Genomic DNA, 17,875 nt, shown 5'->3' on the forward strand with positions numbered 1-17,875 from the left:
CCACAGCGGCCGTGCGGATGTGAAGCTGCGACGCAACCTGCATCCGATTTAGCAAAAAGGCGATAGTCAGAGATGTAAATATAGAGACCACCGTGTTGTCGTTGAAAGAAATGATTTATTTTTCTTTATATATTTGATTTGTATTAATTACCTTTTTTATTCCATTATTCAGATGAGTTCAGTCAGGTACTATGATTTGTAATGTATTCCTGTTGTATTTCTATTTTAGAGAAAGTTGGTAGGCACATCAGATAGCGCCCTAACCTTTAGCATTAAGCAGGTAACGTGTGGTGAAGCCTACAATGTCCGGCAGCTGAAGCTGTGGTTTAAAAGAGTTTTCGACCGCGTTATTAATCAACATTTGTTGGGAAGTTTGGAAATGTTTGTTTCCTTACTTTGTGAAGTTATTTAAAGCAGAGATTTGAGTCTTTCTGAGTTCGGTCAATGATTTGAATCTTTCAAGTCCCGATCAGTTGTTTGTCTGGAAGCCTGGAAACAATCTGTATTCTGGCCTTTAATGAGAAAGACACGTGACAATAAGCAGCAGGACATTGCTGTGGACTCAGAAGTAAACCACATGCATGATTTCTGACTTCATCATCTCAGAGTTTATCTCTCAGTGAGAATGCTCCTAATGAGCAAATAATAAAAAACAGCACTGACTTATTTTTTGTATTATTTATTTCAGTGACCTTCATGCAGGCCTAAAAGAACAAACATGTTAGAGCTCCTCAGGTGTGTCTCAGGGAAGGCGAGCAGCTCATGCAGGGGAGCCGAGCTCTCCTTAGCTCCCTGTAATTTGAACCTTGTGTATCGTGATGATTTTTCTAGAAGACCAATGACTGCAACGGGAGCCGTCATCGTTCATGAACGAGTGTGAGTGAGGAAGGAGTCAGTGAGATGTTTCTTTGTTGTTACAGGTAAACCGGAAATGTCACTGTGATGTGTAATGAACGAATCTTGCAGCTGAACGGGATCTGAAGATCCGGATCACTGCAGTGACCGATAACTGCCATCTCAGCCACGCAACCGCAGAATGATGAGGAGAGGACAGGTGTGGGGCAGCGACGAGGTGGGGGCTCTGATAGAAACACGGGCTGACCAAACAGTTCGAAGAACACTTGAACGATTAAAAGAGAACTGATCGAGCTGTGGAACAATGTCGGCTACAAGTAACACAACACCGACAGCCAACATGAAAGTCCGGGATCGTGTTGTGACTGAGGAGCGTCCTCCGCCTCTCTGTTCACTTCAGGGAGTTTACCTTCGTGGAAAGCAGTTTCCTCGCGCATCAGACCAAACGGACTTTAGGTGTGAATGCGCCCTGACACTCCTCCTCCCCTCCTGTCGCTTGTGTAGCTGCTTCACCTCCGGTTGATCAAGTTGCCAGTAAGCGGTCATTCTAACGGACCAAAATGCTGAACTACATTTTAATAGACAACTTCTTTTCCGTTTTGCAACTCTCTGTGGTAACTTCCTCATTCTCCAAACTGGTGTTCTGCTGCTGGGATCTGGTGACCCCAGCTTCATATCACACACAGCTCCTCCGCCTGCGTCAGTCCGTGCACATGTGACCTTTTTTTCATGGTTTGTTCTTTTGCAATCTGTGTGTTTTCCAAACATCATGCCCTGTCTCTGTGAGAGACTATAAGAGCTCCTGAGGCAGGCAGTGAAGGTGACTGCGGACTCTGTCACAGAGAGCATGGAGACATCAGCGGACTGGGGGGGGAACCGAGTCTCTCACACACAGACGAACCCGCTGTTTGGCATGTCGCTCAGCAGGAGTGATCTCTACAGCTTCCAGCCGGAAGGTGAGTAAGAGGAGCGGGAACAACTTTTTAAAGCAGCTCGCAAAGATCATTCAGACATGGCAACCCGCACAGCCCTGCTGGAAACAGGTCTTATATTTAAGTCACGTGCATCCCAAATAAAGGAGCGTGTAAAAGAAGAAGTGTAAGGCCAACTCGTGTGAGGACTCATCTGAAAGGCAGCAACATAATGTGGATAATATCTGTGCACAGTTATAAACCTGCGGACCAAACTTTAGTTTGTGATGTCACCTCCATCACTGAAGCGTACCCATGCTCCTGTGCTCTGTCTACCAGGTGCTCTGTCTACCAGGTGCACCTCAGCAGTTTCTACATGTTAAACCCTGTTTGTATTTGGATCATTCAGTGACCCACAACTCAGTCCAACAGGGACATGATGTTCAAACAGAACTTATATTTAGATGCTTAATGGCTCCTCTGTTGCAGTTTCAGGTAACTCAGGAATATTTTAATGTTTCTAAAAGAAATTCTGTCTTAAGACAAAAATAAAGAGAACGCCCTCAAAGGAAAGCAACCAAAGTGAGAACAGGAAGCAAAGCCTTGTGTAAATATCTGTGCAGGAAACAAGACGGTTTATTAACGGCTTTAAAGAAATATTAAATCCTGAAGACGTAAAAACATCAAGCAAATTAAGATTTTCTTTTGTAATTCAGGACAATTGGGAATTATAATAATAATAATAATAATAATAATAACAATCTTCCTTCACCTTCAGAATGAAGTCTGCAGTCGAACAAAACATCTTAAACTGAATAAATGTGATTAAATTGAGCCAACGTTAAAGACTTCTTTTTAAAGTAATCTAACGTTCTGATTCAGTTTAAGTTTCAGCTGAATGTCGTCCAAACGACTGATTCAAACTAAGAATTAATGAGGGGAGAAGCCGGCCAGAGCTCCTACACAAAGCTAAGCTAACCGAGGTGACATACTTTAACCACTTAAAGATGTGTGATGATCAATGATCAATGATCAATGATCAATCGTCTGTTATCCTAGAAAGAGCAAAAAGACAAAACAAAGAATTTACTTCCCTCACCAGCTTCGATCTTTTACAGCGAGTAAACAGATCCTTCTTGTTTTGTCCTTCTGTGATTGTGAGCGTCCGACAGAACCGTCACACCGCGTGGTGACAGTGTCTGTCCTCGCTGTTAAAGTGTGACCTGCTCCACCAATGAAAGTCTGCTCAAAGACTGTGGGCCAATCACAGACACGTTATGAATCAGCCTAAGATTAAAACATGTTCAGACTACACAGTGTCCGAGCCCAGCCACGCTGTGAACGGTCAGTATGACCTATGACCCTCAGACCGGAGATGCAGGCTCGCAGGTCTTAATAAGGTCAGACTGAAGCTCTCTTCAGTCCATTCTGAAACTAAACATGGAGTTCAGCAGATCTAAAGTAGGTTAAAGGCCCTGAACGCTGCCGTCTGTGTTATGAATTGTTTTGTATCTTGTCCTTAACTTTTATGCTGCAAACGGAGCTGTGGAGGAAAACGTTTCCTCTAGTCCCCGACGTGAGCGGCTCTTCATCGCTTTCATTGTATTTTCTTTGATTTGTTGTCTCTTCTACAAACAGCTGACACAAACAGCTGTTGTGATACCGTGCGCTGCATGCGTAGCTACAGATAAGTATAAGCTACGATAAGTGTGAGTTATCATCTGTGACTGAATCATTTCTAAGTATCAGCAGAGAACAAGATACAAAAACACAACCAGCTGAGAGAAAACTGAACAGGAATAAGGTTTAAATAAAAACCGGCAGGCTGCGCTTCATTCAGGAAATGTTTTCACGCAGCGCTCCAAACACAGAAGCATTTATGGAAATGATCTGATTCTGAACACTAAGTCATTTTCAATAGTAATAAGAGATTACACATATTAATATTAATAAACTTTCCTACTGTTACACCTGAGACTGAATGAAGTGCCAGCTGTGACCAGCAGGTGGCAGCACCGTGCCATGTTAGACAGGCACAGCAGCAGTCAGAGGACACAGTTCAGCACAGCTCTGTGTTAATGAGACAGTTCTAAATCATATCTGACAACACGCAGGACGACATGAGGACACAAGTATTACACATGGACGAGGGTTCACACACGCCAATGAGCCACACAAACGTCTGCAAATAAAACATAACAAACATGTCACGCCAACATCTTCGTCGTGGTGGAGTGGATTACCCAACAGCCCAACATATTCAATCATTACTTACAGATCTTATAATGCCGTAGAAACACAGTGGGTAGATTTACTCATTTTCTCTAAATGAAAAAATCAAACCTGCATTTAATCTAGTATTTTTTGATTTGTTCTCTTGTGTTTGATATGAATGAATCAGCAGCCTCATCTCTCTGTAAGGACTCAGACCGTGTCATAAAAGCGGTGTGAGTGATGTCATCAGTGGCTCTGTCCTCTTCAACTGTCCCCATAGTTCAACTAAGTATGAGAGTGAACCAGTGTTAACGTGAGCAGGCGTAATGCAGCCATGTCATCATTCATACCATGTCCCACAATCTGTGTCGTGTTTCTGAGAGCAGCCGGAGGAACCGCCTGTTCTTATTCTCACTGCAGAAACTGAGGAAGTCTTTGGAAGCTCTTTTAGGGACTCTCCTGGCACAACTATAGATTCCTCAATCTTGCTTGTTGTTGTGCTGCTTTACCAAACCAATGACTGTATAAAGATGGCCAACGAGTCTCCTCCTCCTGTCACTGTACAAAAGTGAAGCCAAACCCCCCCAGAGCGGGCGCTGCCATCCTGCTCGTGTATCCAGAGTGTGTGCAGCAGAGATCGGCTGGTGGAGCCGCAGTATTGACATCCTGCTCCTTCCTCTACCCGACACACACCTTTACCTTGTGGCCTTGGCGTGTTGGAGCCCTCAGGTGTCCTTGGCGTGTTGGAGCCCTCAGGTGTCCTTGGCGTGTTGGAGCCCTCAGGTGGGCTCAGTCTGCAGCAGAACAGCTTCTTGTGTCGGTCTGAAGCAGATATTCACGCTGATGGAAAGTTCAATGACTGTAGTGTTAGTGTTAGTGACGTCTCCTCTCGCCGTTCCTCCTCTACTCTGCTACTCGGGAACAGAACGCTGCAGGAGCCCCATTTGTCCACAGAGCTGTCAATCATGAGGCTGCACCCCCTTTTATAGCATCTGATAACTAATTAAGTAACTTGTCACAAAATGAACACTGGGACATAAATCAGCATGATAAGAACTAACTATAATGACAGAAACCATGTTGGAGAAAAATGTATTTGACGTGTATTTTGATTTTATAGTTTGACTCATGTCCCATCTGTTAACATGGAGGAGGCGGGCTTTAGGAGCTATACTGCAGCCAGTCAGCAGGGGGCGACAGAGAGGCTTTGGCTTCACTTTAGGGAGCTGTCATGTCGGCCATCTTTTTATACACGTCTATTTACCGAAAGCTGGCCAGCTTACATCACATAGCCGTTTCTATCGGTGGTTTGAATGCAAACAAAATAAGGCCCTTGAAGGCATCATTTGTGGGGGAGCTCCCACCTGCTTGTATGCTACCACATCTATCCTCAGTGGTAAAAGTTTTGCAGACAGTACTTTCAGTTGACACATTTTCCATCTTGGCAGAAAGTTCAAAAACAGAGTCTCCTCATTTTGTGTTTATAGGATGTTATTCATGTTTTCTAAATGTTTATGCGGCTGCAAATGAGTGCAACATGTCTCTGAGACTGTGTCTGAGACTTCTGGTTCAAAGATGGAAACATTTCTGCTCTTTGCTTTCTAAAGATACACTGAAAATAAAAAAGTCACTGAACACTTCAATTAACAGGAGACATCCGTCCAGTTTCCACCCACACGTGAGCACTCTGCCTTCTAAGGCACTCAGGTTTGGTCATTTTCCGGACTTTCTGCAGACAAAAGGAGCCATCTCCTCTCGCCCTCCAGGTTCTCGCTGTGATTGATGGCTGACATTTTTCTCTGCTCGTCCAAATGTTTGACGCTCCGAGCTCTTGAGTACAGCTGATACAAATCCTCTCTCAAAGCATTTGTATCAGCTGCATGAAGTCGGCTACTTTCCGTCTCCTGGAATGACTTTGAGCAGAAGTTTGCTGATCACGTTGTTCTTTTGAAAAAGTCGTTTCCTGTTTGTGTTTCAGATCTGAGGCCGGCGAAGCCCAGGAGACCGTGGTGCTTGTATGTGATTGTTGTTTACCTCATCCTGCAGACTGCCCTCAATGCCTTCCTCATCTATAAAGGTAAAACTGCATGCAGATGGTTCTATGTACTAGAAAAGATTCAGATCCAGATTATTTCTGTAACAATTTGTATATTTTCTTCTCTCTCTCTCTCCCAGTGTTCACGTTGGAGTCTTTGCTGTCCAACCCTCGGTTGGAGAAGCAGACGTCCAATCACATTCCTGGGGACAGAGCACAGGGCGATGACAACCTCCAGACCCTCCTCCGCAACAACAGCCAAGAAACAAAGACCCTGAAGGGCCGCCTAGGGGCCCTGCAGAGCCAGGTCTGTCTCTAACAGTGTGCTGTGTGTGGCTTCAGTGCAGCTTTGTTTTAGTTCAATTTATTCCTCAAAGAGGATAAAAACACAACAATCTCATGTCCGTGTGTCTGGTACGGGGTTGAAGTCAGAATGTGGTTAGCCTAGCTTAGCATAAAGACTTGAACCAGGGGGAAACAGCTAGCCAAAGTTCTAATCTGCTTCTGCGTACACCTTTTATTATCAATGACTGGTAAGTTGCAGTCGACCAGCAACTCTCACCTGTCAGTGGCAAAAACAAACACTCTGATAGGGTGAGAGAAAGATTACGCTGCAGCCTTTTAACAGCTGACAAAATCTACTGGAGCAGCTTTGACTCATTGACACGCATCGTGTAGCTAGTTTATGTAACGTCTTATTAGATTTAGCGTTAGCAGGCGACCTCTAGTGGTTGTGGAAGACATTACAGGACAGAAGGTGGAAGTCAGGTGACGTAGTTGGTGCTAATGATGAACAGCAGCCACTGTGGGCACAAGTGACACATGTTTCTGCCAACAGGTGAACAGCCTGTGTGGGGAGGAGGGTCAGATCCACAGGCTGAGCTCTGACCTCAACCTGCTCAACACCAGCACCCACAAGCTGGAGGGAAAACTGACCAGCATCAGCCTCAAACCAGGTGCGATACACACCAGTGTGTGTGTGTGTGTGTGTGTGTGTGTGTGTGTGTGTGTGTGTGTGTGTGTGTGCGTGCGTGCGTGCGTGCGTGTGTGTGCGTGCGTGCGTGTAGCCAGGGCAGAGTTTACAGAGCAGACTTTATCATCACTTACAACATTTCTACGTGCTTCCTCAGGACCTCCTGGTCCCGCCGGGCAGCCAGGACATGCAGGAGAGAAGGGCGTCAAAGGTGAGTCCACCTGAAGGGATTTCAAATGAAGTTAGAAGTTTAAACTGACATGAAAATCAGTGTAAAGGGAAAGTTTGGACATTTTAAAGTGAGGTTGTATGTTTCACTGTTTTACTTACAGTAGATGACAGTCAGCACACTCCCTGTTTGAAGAAGCCGGCTGAGTACAGGTACAGCAGCTAAGCTAAGCTAAGCTAAGCTAAGCTAAGCTCCTAATACAACCCCACTTTAAAATAAACAAACTATCCCTTTAAATGAAACAAGAAGTGTGGTCGTGTTGAGCAAACAAAGATTGCATCGTGCTGTGGTCACTGACCAAGCCACGTCTCTTTTAAACATCTCATCGATGACTGAATGTTCAGATCTGACAGGAGAGGGATGTGTAACCCCGAGCGTCTCTTACACCCCTGGGCTGAAATAACCCTCCAGAATAAAAGCCTCTCGGTGTCAAAGCTTCATCACGTTAGCATAAAGGTGCGCGAGTGTGCAGCAGGAGACATTAGGTTTCAGCTGCAGGTCCGGTGATGATCCCGGTGATGATCCCCGCTCTGATGACCTGTCAGCTGCTGTCAGACGGCTGATGAGAAGCAGCTGATGGATGAGCTGCACACATTATTTCACACACACTCGCAACTTATTCAATGCTCTGACATTTCTGCATGAGATCTCCATCAGGGCTGGACTTTTACTGCAGCGCACAAATCACCTGAGTCTGAGGCAGGTGTTTCTGATAGGTCATCCCCCGTGCGACCACACCTCCTGTCCTCATCAAGCTCGCAGTCTGTGCTGATGAGCTGTGTGTAAATGTGTGCATGAGCAGATTATTCCAGCATATTGAAGCTTGACTAACCTCTCTGCTGTGTTCCAGGTGACACAGGTGTTTCTGGGCCTCGAGGATCAAAGGGAGACGTGGGAGTCAAAGGAGAGCGAGGAGATGTCGGTGGGTTTCAGTAAGAAAGAATAAATAAGATAAATGAAACAACATGAGCAGAGATCGGATTAGATATCGAGATGTCGTGGAAACCAGAGCGGACACACTCAATCAAAAGCAAACGGTGACATCCAGACAAAGCTGGACTCACTGAGGTCAAAGTTCAACTCTGACATCTCTGCCTGCTTTTGTTTGGCATGTTTATTCTTCATAAAGCACCACAGAGCCTGACAGAGGCTGACCTCCACTCTGCGAGCTTCATGCTCAAACTCAAACTGTTTCTGTGTTTCAGGCGTGGCTGGACCCGCCGGACCTCGTGGACCAGCTGGTAAGTGTGTGTGTGTGTGTGTGTGTGTGTGTGTGTGTGTGTGTGTGTGTGTGTGTGTGTGTGTGTGTGTGAGTCATGTTAACAAAGGGAAAGAGAAACTTAATTGCATTGGGCACAGTGCAGAGGTCTGTCTGTTTTAAGGTACCCTTTAGCATCTGTGTTAGCATCTGTTAGTATCTGTTTCAGTGTACCCTTCAGTGTTGGTTATGAGCAGCTTTAGCGTGTGTTTAAAGGTACTCTTGGTGTTTCAAATCATTGTGTAGCATCTGTTTTAAGTGACCCTTCAGTGTAACCGCTAACGTACTGTCTGGGTCTGTGTCATGGTACCCTGTAGCATCTGCTTTAGCGTCTCTTTTATGGTCCTCTCCCTGTTTTAATGAATCGTGTGTTTGAGCATCAGTTGAAAGGAAAGATTCAGCATCTCTTTAAGGTACCTTTAGGCGTCCGCCTCAATGTCAGGCCAAGGTAGGTAGTTTGGATCAGGGCTCGCTGTGTATTTGTGAAGACAAAGGCATCATTACAGTTCCACGAAACAAAGGCGCCTCTCTACGTTCATGAGGGAATTTCCCACTTTAAAGAGGCCATCTGCTCCTGAACAGACCCGGCATGTAAACACGGAGAGCTGAGACAGCAGCAGATTGTCTGTTCAACATTTTAAATAAAGTTATATCCTGAGACGGGGAGTTCTGAAATATGTTCCTCATATTGTGTGTAACTCCGTATGAATCACACGCTGACTCACTGTGATACCGAACGAGGCCTCACTGGTTTCACATCACGTGACAGGTTCAGTGAAACTGCAGCACGATGAGATTTGAATCCTGGACAGAATCACGAATCAGCAGATTCAGTTTCTCTTCCTTCTTTTATTTCTGGTCATTTTGGCAGATATTGCTGACACGCTGATATCTCGTGGGAGGGACGATACAGTTTGCACAGTTTGCATTTATGAGATACAAAGCGGCCCCTCCCAGAAACTCATGAAAGCTATTTAAGGTTACCTCTCTGAACGTCTGTGTCCAACACTTTAACATCATTACAGACCATTGATCTACAATGCTTTGTAACCTGTCACACAGGTGCTCCTGGGGATCAGGGACCAGGTGCTAAGGGAGAAAAAGGAGACCCCGGGCTCACAGGTGAGGGTTTAGATATTATTATATGTTATATATGCAAGATTTCAGAGCACATCCTGTAAAGTGATTGTTCATCTGTCACATTGCAAAGCAACAGAACGAATGACACCGAGCCCATCGGAGGCTCCTTTAAGGACCTTTCTGCCCTGTACAGACATCGGGCTGTTGTGATTGGTGGAGCAGTGGGGGGGCTGGTTTGTTTATAGCTTTTTACACAACAATAAGGAGAAATAATGTTACTTCAGAAAAACAAGATTCAATTATCCCGGGAATATGACTGAAAAACATTGTTATTGAACTAAAGCACAAACAATACAAGTCAAAGTCACCACAAGAAGCATCTTTGGATTCACAAAGTTCTTCATCTGTGAGCACAAACGACTGCAACGCACCTGGGGCTGAAAACGGTAAAGCAGATGAATCTAACGTTACTATGGAAACGGCACTGCAGCTAAATTAACCCAAGACACTCAGCACATGACAGCAGTAACTTAGCTTGAGCTAAAACTGCTAACTCACAGTGTTAATGCAGCTCATTGGACGGCGCTCTTCTTCATCCTCCGTCAAGGGCAACAACCTCGTCAGCATCCTCGCTGATGGAATTAGACGTCTCTGATCCTCGCCATCGATATCGTTCACCTTTCATCGTTAATTAGTCATAACTGAAGTGAACTGATCTGTGATCAGCTGGTTAGCTTTTGTAACCTTTTGTATTTCACTGAATCAATTTGACGCTCCAAGACAAGTAACTGTCTGTTGTCCCACACCTGCAAGCAGACTTCAGATTATCATGACCACGGGCCCTGGGCACAAAGCCCCCCCGGCCCCAGACACTCTGTGCCCTCACCAAGCACAAGAATTTGGTCGCACAAAAGCATGGCAGCAGAAATAATTGTCTCTGCGTCCTCTTTGAACGTTGTTAATTTTAATCCTGGCCTGAAAAGACTTTTCTCCCTCGCTGACAGAAAGCATCACATGCAGCCTTAATCAAAGCAGCATCTTTGGCGTCTCTTTCTCTCTGTAGTTTGCTTTTTGCCGACCAGCTGAGCGTTCGTTTGACCAAGAATAGAAAGTAAACGTACATCGCAACCTACGTCATTACTTCTGTGGAATAATTAAAATTTAATTTCTAAACAAAAATACTTTTTAACTAAAGTCTGTCTTTACCAATAAAATAAAGATATTCATTCTTAAGGCCCACTTTGCTCAATCCGTCTACGTTCAAGCAGCAAAGGTCAAAGGTTACCAATACTATTACTTAAACGCATTATTGAAACGTCATTATGTAACTGAGGATGTGGGATAGAGAGTATTTCTTAAATATAAAACATGAGTCTGATTGATGTCTCTAAATGCATCTATTAGATGTTTTAACCAATATTCATACAACACTTTTAAACTTTGAAACAGATATTTAAAACTGTACATCAGGTGAAACAAAAAAGTAAAGCAAAACATTAAAAAGAGGAAAGCCCCGACACAAACAAACAAAGAACGGAAAGGAGGGAAACACACACACACACACACACACACACACACACACACACACACACACAAAACATTTAAATGTATTTTGATACTCATGTCCCATCTGTTAACATGGAGGAGGCGGGCTTACTGCAGCCAGTCAGCAGGGGGCGATAGAGAGGGTTTGGCTTCACACTTAGGGAGCTGTCATGTCGGCCATCTTTTTATACAGTGTGAACCAGATCAGATAACACAGTCCTTTAAATCACACACCGTGCCTCCTGCATGAGTTCATGTCCGTCTGTTGCTTTGATCGCAGGTTCTGCTGGAGTCAAAGGTGACCCAGGGAACAACGGCCCAAAAGGTAACCAAAAAAAACGTTTTTCTCTGCTTTTCAGATGTGTAAATGTTTATCACAGATTTGAAAATAAATAAATAACTACCGCTTGTTTTGCACGTCAAGGATCTCCTGGACTTCCTGGTATCCCCGGGTTAAATGGAGCAAAGGGAGCGAGTGGAAGTAAGGGTGTACAAGGACTTCCAGGTGAGCTGCACACTGTGTCACATCCGTGTGTGTCATGTATGTGTTTTCTGTCTTGTCATGTCTTAATTAATAACAGGGGTACGTTCCTGCATAAACGTTCATATATAGTCCATGCTGTGTTTTTAATGCAGATCAAATATGAGTATTATAATGTGTATGTGTTGTTGTCCAGCGTGTTTGTAACATCTTGTTCTGTCTTTCGATCAGGTGTAATTGGACGTCCTGGTTTCAATGGAACTCAGGGTGAGTCTTAGAGTTACAGAAAAACACTTGTTCCATAAGTGATGTTTGAAGTTACAGAAATCATCTATAATTATTATTGATTGAACACTTGTATGTTAAAAAGTCACCAGTAGATGAATTGAACATGTGCAGGTAAAACAAGATCTATATTACTGATTTAAATAAGTATACATGTTAGAATTTGAATAGATGGTAGACACACTGGTTTGACGTGTGGTTGACATTTATGTAATTACATGCAAAGTGTCAGTTTTGGTCTGAAGATGATCTCCTCCACAGGACCGCCCGGACCACCAGGGGCCAAAGGCGACAGGGGAGCAGGAGAGAGTAAGTCTGCAGGAGAGCCGACAGCAGCAGAGATGTTCACAAACTACTATTCACTCAGATGACACTGTTAGTCTTTGAGTTTCTTGATCACCACCGTCTTAGAAATAAGTAGATCCAGACATTTTGGACAAATGAGAAGAATCTCTGAGATTACAAGCTGACTGTTGTTGTTCGGGATCCAGGTGAGGAGCAGAGTCAGGTGGTCTGCAGGTTGGACTCAGACTGGACACTATTCACTTTTCTGTATGTGCAAGGGACGAGGCAGCGGCCATTATGTCGCGCGGCCTCCTGAGATGTTTAAATGTCAAGGACAAAATGTGCGGCAAACGGATCTATAATAGCGACAGGAACGTAGACTGCACATAAGAGGTGGACGCAGCCACCGTGACATTAGCCAATCGTTTGAAAACGGTTGTTTTGAAGAGTTTTGCATTTTGGCATTGTTATTTTATTTTAGAGCCAAAAGGAGCAATGGGTTAGCAAACGCCAACTTATAAAGTCTATGCCCAAGGCTAATTGGTTAACAGCTAATAAGGAAGCTAAGCTAACCAATCGTAATTGAGAGCATGAGCTCAATACCTGCGTTTAAGCGCTAACAGAAATAATAATAGAATTTAACTCTATTACAATAAACCCTACAGTAAGCCAGATGTCTGATATTTACAGGAAACATTCTCAAAGAAACACCTAAAACACGGCCCAGAGGTTACGTTCAGTGACTGAATTAGCTGAGGTGACACCTAGCAGACATCTAGCAGCTCCCACCTGTCACTCAAAGAGGCCACGCCCCCAAGAGCCCGATCAGACAGAACATGTCTTAGCAGCTGGGGGCGGCTTTTTGTAGTTGTTTTCAATGAGAAGCTTTTTGCACGCTACTTTTGCGTTGCAGCTCGCGTTTTTGGGGAAACGCTCTGAACGCCTCGAGTTGAAAAAACCTCCAACGTCATGGTCGTTTTTTTTCATTGTCCAATCGGATGAAAGGAGAGGCGGGCCTTCTGTAAGTTTACAATATAACGGTTAGGTTAATGACAGGTAATGATTCGGAGGCAGTGTGGTGTGCCTCGCGTTTTACAGCCTACAAAACGCGCTCTGTTGAGCTGTATAAAGATTCTCCCCGTACAGTTGTCATGAAGAGAGAAATGAGCTATAGAGACCCAAACTGTTTTTTGTACCAGGCTGTAAACATGTTTATTTCTGCTGTAAAGTTTAACATGGGGCTCTATGGGGACTGACTCACTGCTGGAGACAGCCTCAAGTGGACACCAGAGGAACTGCAGGCTTTGGCACTTCAAAGGTTGTTGAGGTTTGCGGTGCAGTTTACTCGCTCACTCTATGTTAGGAAGACGTGTAAGTCCTGTGTACCCGCTCCTGGCGTTCTCTGAGCAAGTTAAACTTTGTCACAGAGTAAAGTGATTCAGTGAAACAAAAGTTTTAATTGAAACAGACTTTGAGCGGCTGCACCGTTGTGTCTCCACAGTCAATGTGCGTCTCGTGCCGGGGAGAAGCCGTGGGCGGGTGGAGGTGAAGTACAATGGGATCTGGGGCACCGTGTGTGACGACAACTTTGACAGCGTGGACGGAAAGGTGATCTGTAAGATGCTGGGCTTCCGAACTGCTGTTACCGTCTACACTGCCGGTTCAGGTAAGCCGGCAGCTGCCGCCATTGTTTCTATCAGTTAGATAAATGTAATGTATTCACTGCACTTCACAAATTAAACATGTATGATATAAAACAAGGTGTCCATTATTAGGAATCCCACAGATGATTCCTGATAATTGAGCATTGTCCAGCTTACACCATGGGCGCTAAACTGTGCAACCATGATGTGTTTCAATCAAAACATTTTTTAACAGGCTGTAACTATGTTCCCATGGTAACCATCCCTTAAATTTCTATTGCAAAGGAAATGTTCACTGCTCCAGTTGATAGAACAGGTCTTAGATATGACTTGTGATATTTCTCGTCTGGGGCGCAGCTCACGGAGCGCTTTAGCTTAGCTTTTAGCCAGAAAGCAAACGCTCTGCTAGCAAGATTCAACGTTAATAACATTGTGCAGGGTTAACATAAGGTAAATATAATCTGACAGTATGTTTAAAAACAAGACCAGTCATGTCAACATCCACAGTATCAGAGGGGCGTGTACTTCCTGCAGCTTGTGTGCTACAGTCGCCACCCTGTGGTGCTCAGAGGTACTGCAGGACGACACTCAAACAAAAGTTTCTCCCTCTTCCTTTCAGTTTCTCTCTTCAGCGGCGTCTTAGTCACAAAGTTTTCATTTCCTCCAAACAGGTTAAAAGAATTGTTGAAGTCCCTCTTTGTTCTTAGATGTTAGAAGTGTTTGACCGGAGCTGCTTCATGGGTGTCCGTTTCTCAAGAGTTAAATAACACGCTTCAGAGTCAAGTTTTCACCCAGACCAGTGTAAAATCTTTGTTATTGCACATTTTCAAACCAGTGATGAATGTTTGTCTTACTCAACCTTTCACGTCATGCAGGCAGCGGGAGGATCTGGCTGGACGAGCTGCAGTGTACGGGAACAGAGTCCGACATCTTTGACTGCACTCACGCTGGAATCGGTACCAACAACTGCCAACACACCGAGGACGTGGGAGTGCAGTGTGTTTAACCTGACACCAGAGCAAAGATGAAGAAGATGTTTCAGCTGTTCTACACAGTTAAAAAGATGCAGAGAAAAGATGACTGGCAGGCATTAAACAGATATATATGTGTCACATGCTCACGTCTCACTGCGGGGAAGAGAACAGCCCTTCTGCTCATTACGTTCACAGCTGGATCCCCTTACTTATTCACAAAACACAGAACATAAATTCACTTTATTGCTAAACACATTAGCTTAAATGAGCGCGTACTGTAAACAGAAGATCATGCTGTAAAAGTTTCCTGTTATAAACTCTGCAGCATCATTTCTCTGCTGTTTAATAATACCAACCAAATGAGACCGAGCTGCAGCTCAAATCATCATCTGTCGCTCAATCCTCATCAATCCTCCTCCTGCTCCTCCTCCTCCTCCTCCTCCTCTGCTCGGCCCCTCTCTCGCCCTCAGCGACATGCCATCACCTCTCGTCCATCGCACATCAGCACAGACGACTCTGCAGAGGTCAGCGAGGATGAAGAGGTCACATTGGAGGACCGGAGCGGAGCTGAGGAAATGTTTCTGACACAGCCTGCACGTCACGTTTGGCCTGACGCCCCGGGGAGCAGACTGAGAGGAGGAAGAGGAGGCTGCCCCTTATCTGTTCATAAGAGCATGACAATAATCATAATGTAACAAAGAATCGTCTGAAATAAACCTTTTCTAAATGTCAGAATCATTTGCAAAACATTTTTATAATTCTGATTACAACAGTGACACCTGCAGGCCAGAGGTTAGAGAGCGGTCTCTGTGAAGTGTTGGTGGAATCTCTTCTTTCAATGTCTAATACATCTATTTGTTCTTTTTTCATGCTAATCTGTGATCGTGCATTGAACATAAAATAATGGTACAAATGATAAAATGATTGTGAATCGGCCGACACTGATAATCGATCGCATACTGTGATTTCAAAGCAGCAGCTGTCTCCTGTTTGCCCTGTCTGGATGTGTTACGAATAAATGTAGAATAAATAACGATTCTGAATCGAGACGATTTGTTTGACACGTCTTTCTCACTTTCACCGATCAGCCACTTTATGACAACTGACGTGACCTGAGGTGAAGCGAATAACATTGATTATCTAATTACAATGGCCCTGTGAGTGGGTGGGATATGTTAGGCAGTCCTTGAAGTAGACGTGTTGGAAGCAGGAAAAATGGACAAGCGTAAGGATGTGAGCGACTTTGACAAGGACCAGATTGTGATGGCTCGACGACTGGGTCAGAGCATCTCCAAACCTGCAGCTCTTGTGGGGTGTTCCCGGTCTGCAGAGGTCAGGACCGACCAAAGAGGTCCAAGGGAGGAAAACCAGTGAACCAGCGACAGGGTCATTGATGTTCATTGGGGAGTGAAAGCTGGCCCGTGTGGTCCGATCCAACAGAACAGCTACTGAAGCTCAAACTGCTGAAAGAGTTAATTCTGGTTCTGATAGAAAGGTGTCAGAACACACAGAGCATCACCGTTTGTTGTGTATGAGGCTGTGTAGCTGCAGACCGGTCAGGGTGCCCATGCTGACCTCTGCCCACCACTGAAAGCTCCTACAATGGACACGTGAGCATCAGAACTGGTCAAAGAGCGATGGAAGAAGGCGGCCTGGTCTGATGAGTCACGTTTCCTTTTACATCATGTGGATGGCCGGGTGCGTGTGCGTCTCTTACCTGCAGGATGATGCGCCCTGCCACACTGCAGACATGGTTCAGGAATGGTTTGAGGAACAACAAGTTGAAGCACACTGCATAACCTTCTTTATGAAAGTCCAGAGGGGCTTAAATGTTTTTAAGACGTTCATAAATAATAATAAATATTATAAAAGCTAAATTCTTATCAGGCCACAATCAGGAGTCTACTGAGTGTCAGTTAAGGGGTCCTTGTTGTGAAAAAGTTTGGAACATCTGACCCGAAGTATCACCGAGAAACTTCTGCTTCCACATCAGGTATCAAATCCCCTTCAGGTAACAGTGCCCAGGTAACAGTGACTCTGTGTGTGCTGTTATTGTTACTGTATTCTGCATGATGATTTGCATGCATTACTATAGTGAGAGTAGATTTTTTTAAAGCTACTTTCTCTCCGAGTTGCTGCAGTTCCATCTGGTTTCCAAAGGAGGCGGATGAGATCAAAGATTAATATGAAAAAGTTAAATAAAAAATGAAGAGCAGGTTTTAATCATCGGCCGTGGAGCTGACTGATGAGCGAGGACAAATTGGAACGCAGAGTGAGACATTTAATTTCAGGACAGGCTGCTGTAAATGATCGGCCACACCGAGCAGCGAGGCGTCATTACGGCACGAGAGGCACGCTCGCTCCCCGGCCGGGCGAGGAAGGACTTGATTCACGGGCGATCTGTCTGCCTGCCGTTCCCTCCGGGGGACGTTGGCCTGAGTCACAACGCCATCATCGCCCCCTGAGACGCACACCTTGCTCTCCTCTCTCCGTATGCAGAGTGTCGGCTGCAGGACGGGAGCAGGCGAGGCGTATTAAAACTACAAAGTGCTGATTATAATTCAGCAGCCTCGTCGCCCCGCTCCTCCTGGGGCCTCTGCTCGGGGTGAGAGCTGGAAATAAACATGAGGGGGGTCCTTCGCTCCGTCGTTCATTAGCACGACCAACCCAGGGTCAGCCCAGCCCGCCTCCTGGCCCCCAGACCACCGCCTGCAATTGAGGGCTGACGTGGATAAATAAATGATGGGAGAGAGGAGGAGGAGGGGGGAGGTGGGTGACAGAATGGGTAATGGGTAATGAGGATGCCCCCGCTGTCCTCCTCACCTGTGTGAACCTCCTCAGCACTGCTGCAGACTCTCTGAGCAGCCGAGACGTTTAGGAGGATATTCATGAGCCATTACTGCACATTACTGAGTCCTCTGAGTCACCACGCAGACCGTGACACCGCCGCTGTGAAACCGGCTCATTCTGTTCTCTGTAAGCTGTTTCAGTGTGTGGGGGGATGGCGGACAGGAGGGGGTCTTATTTTTAATTGTCTTGATATAAGAAGTGGATGTGCCCAATGAAAAGTCATCCACTGGTTGGGGGACGACTGTTGTGTCTTTAGA

The 17,875-nt window shown here is 45.1% G+C and overlaps 1 protein-coding gene across 1 annotated transcript; it reads left to right on the plus strand.

Annotated features, from left to right (window-relative positions):
- The first annotated feature begins 1,681 nt into the window (after window positions 1-1,681).
- Window positions 1,682-15,776, plus strand: marco (macrophage receptor with collagenous structure). The gene is made up of 14 exons (XM_069663325.1): window positions 1,682-1,811; window positions 5,959-6,057; window positions 6,156-6,322; window positions 6,854-6,971; window positions 7,146-7,199; window positions 8,068-8,139; window positions 8,423-8,458; window positions 9,538-9,597; window positions 11,381-11,425; window positions 11,525-11,605; window positions 11,813-11,848; window positions 12,128-12,175; window positions 13,653-13,817; window positions 14,670-15,776. Exons 1-14 carry the CDS (start codon window positions 1,703-1,705, stop codon window positions 14,798-14,800), a joined length of 1,221 nt encoding a protein of 406 aa, XP_069519426.1. The 5' UTR covers window positions 1,682-1,702; the 3' UTR covers window positions 14,801-15,776.
- Window positions 15,777-17,875: the final 2,099 nt, after the last annotated feature.

This window comes from Semicossyphus pulcher, unplaced genomic scaffold, assembly GCF_022749685.1.
Source record: "Semicossyphus pulcher isolate SPU_LCO1_2020_fin unplaced genomic scaffold, fSemPul1.0.p SCAF_15, whole genome shotgun sequence".
NCBI classification, from domain to species: domain Eukaryota; kingdom Metazoa; phylum Chordata; class Actinopteri; order Labriformes; family Labridae; genus Semicossyphus; species Semicossyphus pulcher.